The 5,047-nt window shown below is 48.3% G+C and overlaps 1 protein-coding gene across 4 annotated transcripts; it reads right to left on the bottom strand.

Moving 5' to 3' along the window:
- Positions 1-332: 332 nt before the first annotated feature.
- LOC123167571 (squamosa promoter-binding-like protein 1) lies at positions 333-4,826 on the bottom strand. Of its 4 annotated transcripts, none has more exons than XM_044585405.1 (11): positions 3,790-4,824; positions 3,541-3,713; positions 3,268-3,435; positions 3,099-3,166; positions 2,935-3,009; positions 2,740-2,847; positions 2,446-2,563; positions 2,200-2,341; positions 1,974-2,115; positions 1,263-1,880; positions 333-913 (listed from the first exon to the last, which is right to left on the bottom strand). In XM_044585405.1, exons 1-11 carry the CDS (start codon positions 4,275-4,277, stop codon positions 470-472), a joined length of 2,544 nt encoding a protein of 847 aa, XP_044441340.1. In that variant the 5' UTR covers positions 4,278-4,824; the 3' UTR covers positions 333-469. The 4 variants fall into 4 exon arrangements, with proteins under 4 accessions (XP_044441340.1, XP_044441341.1, XP_044441342.1 ...); XM_044585406.1 differs by having other exon boundaries at positions 2,446-2,547; positions 2,745-2,847; XM_044585407.1 differs by having other exon boundaries at positions 2,446-2,493; positions 2,745-2,847.
- Between the last annotated feature and the right edge of the window lie 221 nt (positions 4,827-5,047).

The raw sequence follows: 5,047 nt of genomic DNA, 5'->3' as shown, positions 1-5,047 counted from the left end.
GCGCGGTGGAGTTGGCCTTAAGCCCACAAGGCCCAACCCTTGTGATGACCTAGAAAGAGGAGCTCCCAGTCCTCCCTGGTGGGTGAGCCGTCACACACACAGGGTACTCACGCAGAGAACCAGAGAGAAGGCTCAAGGAGTCTCTGTAGGTACTCTCTCTCTCCCTCTCTCTCCCCGATTCTACACCCGCTGACCAAATATCGATCTTGGTCTCCTGCAGGCAGAGAGTTGCGAGGTGATACACGCAGGCCAGTAGGAAGGTATGTCGGCCTCTTGTGACTGTTTCTCTCAATCACAGCACAGCAATGAAAAGGTTGAATATGCAATAAAACTAGCGCTACCTAAGCAGAGTTAGGCACTCCACAACTCATATAATGTACAGAATTTGCACTTTGGTCTATCACAATTTACAAGCATCCTCACTCTCGAGTACACAGACTATAGCAGAACCTGCAGCCGACTGGCCGTTTCAAGTGGGTCCCCAACGGATGTGATTCCAGAGAAAAGGGCCCGGCAAACCGCGGATGACCGGCGGGCTCTGCATTATCAACCCTACGCAGACACAGACAGCGGCAATGGCGACCAAGGATAGCACCGCAGGCCTGTTCGACAAGAACCTGTTTGGGCAGGGCCGGTAGGCAATGTGCTGGAGCTGGACACATTGTCTGCACCCCGGTGGGCTTTTCTCGACATCAAATACGGTCTGTTCAGTTGATCTCGGCCGACCGTCATCTGTGTGCTTTTCGGCGATGCCAGTGGTGGTCATGGCAACGGACACATGGGCTGCAGGTAACCTGCTGTTGATTTTGTTCTCGACCATCTTGATGTAGGACGTGTGTCCTCTCCTCCGAGCGTAATCCTCTGGAGTGTACCCGGTAGCGTCGCGGGCATTCTTCCAGGTTTTGATCCCCAGCTGCCACATTTAGGCCGAATGAGTTCAGGATAGAAAATACTCCCTCCGTTCCAAAATAAGTGACTCAACTTTGTACTAACTTTAGTACAAAGTTAGTACAAACTTGAGTCACTTATTTTGGGACGGAGGGAGTAAAAGACAAGGAGAAAATGTTGCAAGCAGAAGCCACTCATTAACCATAGTTTCCATGTCTTTGATCCAACACCGATGTAGAACTCTGCTGTTACTACTCAACAAGGTTCTGATTTGCACACACACTTGGTATTTTGTTGTTATTGTTGTTGTTGTTGCAGTTGTTGAGAATTTATCAATTCAGGAAAAAAATAGCATGAGAGTTCGGTGCAAGTACCTGTTGGGGATCATCAGTTAGAGCATCCAAAACGGCAGCAGCATTAGTGATGGTAGCTGCAACATGGAGAGGTGTAATATCCGATGAACCAGTCATGTCAGGCGTGAACAAGAACCGAGCTGGTGTGGCCACGGCTCCACTGCCCACCGGTGCAGATTTCGTTGTGTATCTCAATAGGCAGGCAACCAAAGGCTTCGACCGCTTGTTGACAGCTGCGAATACTAAGCTCTCTCCCAGGACAAAATCAACTGGTGAGGCGACATCGATATTGCCCTGGAACAAGGTGTCCAGCAGCATCTTTACCACGCCGCACCATTCCTGATCAACCGCAAAGGACAGGAGCCACCTAAATCTTGCAGCAGAAAAGCCCACCGCATGATGTTGTTGCGGAGCCTTGGATGATGTAGCTCGTGTGTGGCTCCTTTGGAGAAGCCACCCTATTTCATGTAGAAACTTTAAGGCTTGGCTGCGAGAAGCCATCAGATCTTCTCTTCCTTCCAAGGCATCACCAAATGCAATTATATTCAGTTTTTCCTCCAACATTCTAATCTCACAACATATAGATTCTTCGGCGACAACAAAGGGGAAGCAAATGCTGCTCTGATCATAATCTTCAACCTGGAAAAGGAATCAAGAAATTACGTAATTTAAAAAGGGAAATGAGGATGCATAAAGAGAAACAACTGAAAGAACACCAAAGGGATAATTCACCTCTATGAACCCCCTTCCACTTGTACTAGGGAAGGAGCAAGAAAAGGTCAGACATTGAGGGCCTTGCTGAATCCTAGTATCAGCATGTAGTTTTTGTGTTGCTTCTTGGACTAAATATTTCCCACCAAATATACAGAGTAATCTGGAACGAATATCATCATTATATTCAGTCAAATAAAATCCAGGTCAGGTCAGTGCAGAGTGCAGACTGATGCGTGGTACTTACTTTGTGGTTGGTTGAGCTATGTTGAAGCCTCTCACTGAAAAGTTTGCCGTCGAATTATAGGCAGCCGCAATAGGAGTTACACACAGTATCTGATGCTTGTCACCTATTACAGGTCGCCAGGGAGACACTAACATAAGCCTGCCTGCAAAGAAAGGGAAACCACAAACACAGGAAGCTGTTGGTTGCGTATGTATATAAAAACAGAAAAAGAACAAGGATGTAAAGAGAGAAATGAGGCAAACAAACCATTGCAGCTTAATGTCAGGCGGTCCTGCACCCTAGCATACAGCCATCCTGTCTCCCAGAAACCATGAGTGGATATGCTAATGAGATTTTCTATCCAAGGAGCTGGATCGACATTAATCTTTAGAGAAAGTCAGAAAAAAGAAGAATAACAGTAAGTGAGGATTATGCTTCTCTATCCAAGATTCGTAGCTTAGGTTTTGCTATTTGAATTAGTAAGCAGTTTATTCACTGCTAACCATAGAGAAGAGATAAGCATGTTTAAAACACTAGTATTTGTATATAACGCGACGCTACCTTACCCCACATCCAGTTAGGAAGACGAAGGTAAATAGTTAGAATTACACAACCAGGCCTAATATAGCTCTCCATGTCACTTGGATAATGTGACAGCCAGTTTAGGATCTGCAAATAAAAACAAAAATTTGGTCCAAAAACTCGAGTAGATTTATCAAGAGAGGAACTATTCCCAATTTGCATATGGTAAATGACCTGTGCACGTAGATCAGCAGGAAAATCATTTGGCTGTTTACCAAAAAGCTTGAAGACAATTTTATCTGTTCGGCTCTGCAAATGTTTTGGGGCATCAGGGATACTGCAGCTAAGACACAATTAGTCAGCAGGAAAACCCAAGAGAATCAACCTAAATAATGTACCTCATCTTCCTCGACATAAGCATCATTCAGATCAAAATTCTGCGCACGTCTTTTCACAGGAGGCTCTTCTGGGGACACATGTCAAGTGGTGCACACATCATTTAATTTCAGAATGTGTACTTATTTGCCTTGTGCAACAGCAGCAGCAGTTAATCAAAGGGCTATTTACCTGCAGGAACTGGTGGTCCACTTTGATTCCCAACATAGTTACCAGCATTTGATGATGTTGCATCCTTTAGCATATCTTGACATGCCTGTGTGCCAGCAACAGCAGCAAGGTTCTTCAAAAGACTAACCAAGAGATTGGGACCATTGATTTGCTCAGATGAGCTAGCAGCTGCGACGACATAACACTGAGGTTATATGAGCATGGATCGGTCGCATATGAACCAATAAAATCAATGTATAACACTGAACCGCACATACGATCCGAGAAACTTACAATCTTGTCCAGCGAGTTGTCTCAACAAGAGGAGCAAGGTGTTGGTTAAGGACTGATTTTCACCCAAGGAATTCACAGCCTCGGCTGGGGCTTTCCTCCTCCTTCTATTATGTGTTGCCAGACGCGAGCGGCAGCTCTTCTTCCCTTCATCAAATTCTTGAACAAGATGAAACCTAGAAACAAAATGTCAAATGATTCCCTTTTAAACCATAAAAAGCTTAGACATGAAGAAATTAATTGCTGGCTAACCTGCTGCACTGCTGGCAAAACCGATGCTCTATGTTTTTGATACGAACAAGAGTCGACTTGGTGTGCGGCTCACACACCTTGTGCCTCCTATGGTAGTCCCTATCGTCGCTGAGATCCGCGTGGCAGCCGTCGACTTGGCAAGATGGAGCAGAGCTGGAAGATGCACCTGCTGTTGCACTGGCAGGTCCCTCTTCTTCGCCGATCTGTCCTCTCCAAACAGCATTTCTTTCATTATGAATCGCAGTGTTGCTGCACTCCTCGGGGTTATCCACCGTGGTGACTCTCCTCCTCCTCCTCCTCCTGCTCTTGTCAGCAGCAGCACCGAAACTGCACCCCTCCCCGGCTCGCCCAAGCTCCCTGCTGCCGCACCCCGACGGAGCGTCCGCGTTTGGCGACGGCGTGGCCAGGAAGAGGTTGCCGTCCCATCTCCAGTCGTTCAAATCCCACTCGTGGCCCTTCTTCTTCTTGTTCTTGAGCCCACCAGACATTCTCCCCCAAACCCCCCTCCCCCCTGCTCTGTTCTAGGCACGAACAGCCAAAGATCTCGAAATTGAACTAAATTCCCCAACTATGCGTCAGCGCTGCCGGGTTAATCATACACAAGCCACCATGCGCAACCGGACTATCTTGCTATTCTTGGGACCGAATCTTGAGCTGAGAAAAATCAATCAAGAGTCACCCTGGGTAGGCGAAGAGTGAGGATTGGCGGAACCTGGGGCGAAGTATCCTGGGTAGGCAGGACCTCCCCCTGTGCCGGCACATTCGCATCGGGGGATGCCTCTTTTTGTTCCGCCTTAACTGGCGCTTTGCAGCTTCGTCTCGGCTCGGGAGTCGGACAGTGACACCACGCCATTTGAGCCTTGGAAGAGCAGGACACTCCTTTGTCTTTCATTCGAGGGTTGGAGGCGGGCCGGCAGGACGGCTGCCCGTGATGCTTAGGCTGAGCCCGTGCGCTCCTTGTGCCGACGCCGGTCTGGGCCAAAGCACGCCCTCGGCCGGCGGCGCCTTGTGCCACTACGCCCTCCGCCTGCGCGCCCTATTCGGCGAAGGCAGGTACTAGGCGTCGGTCGACCGATCGGTCGCCTCCCACGCCACATGATCTGCTGTGTTTGACCGTCCGATCACTCTTTTTCCCCGACAAAAGAAACACCTCGTACCAGCGAGACCCGTCTCCCATCTACCTAGGGCTGGGCACTTTCAAACCGAAGACCGAAACCAAACCAAGTCGTTTTAACTGAAATATAGGCTAAATCGGATT

Source organism: Triticum aestivum, chromosome 7D, assembly GCF_018294505.1.
Source record: "Triticum aestivum cultivar Chinese Spring chromosome 7D, IWGSC CS RefSeq v2.1, whole genome shotgun sequence".
NCBI classification, from domain to species: domain Eukaryota; kingdom Viridiplantae; phylum Streptophyta; class Magnoliopsida; order Poales; family Poaceae; genus Triticum; species Triticum aestivum.
The sequence above is the reverse complement of the archived record's forward strand: the minus strand, read 5'-3'. Positions and strand labels throughout refer to the sequence as shown.

Bases quoted from the DNA above. Each gene is read 5' to 3' on its own strand.
- LOC123167571 (XM_044585404.1), bottom strand. From the start codon at position 4,277: ATGTCTGGTGGGCTCAAGAACAAGAAGAAGAAGGGCCACGAGTGGGAT. The intron at 3,167-3,267 runs GTAAATAGCCCT...ATGTGTCCCCAG, and splicing joins TGGACCACCAGTTCCTGCAG to AAGAGCCTCCTGTGAAAAGA. The intron at 1,881-1,973 runs GTGAATTATCCC...TTCCTTTTCCAG, and splicing joins GTGGAAGGGGGTTCATAGAG to GTTGAAGATTATGATCAGAG.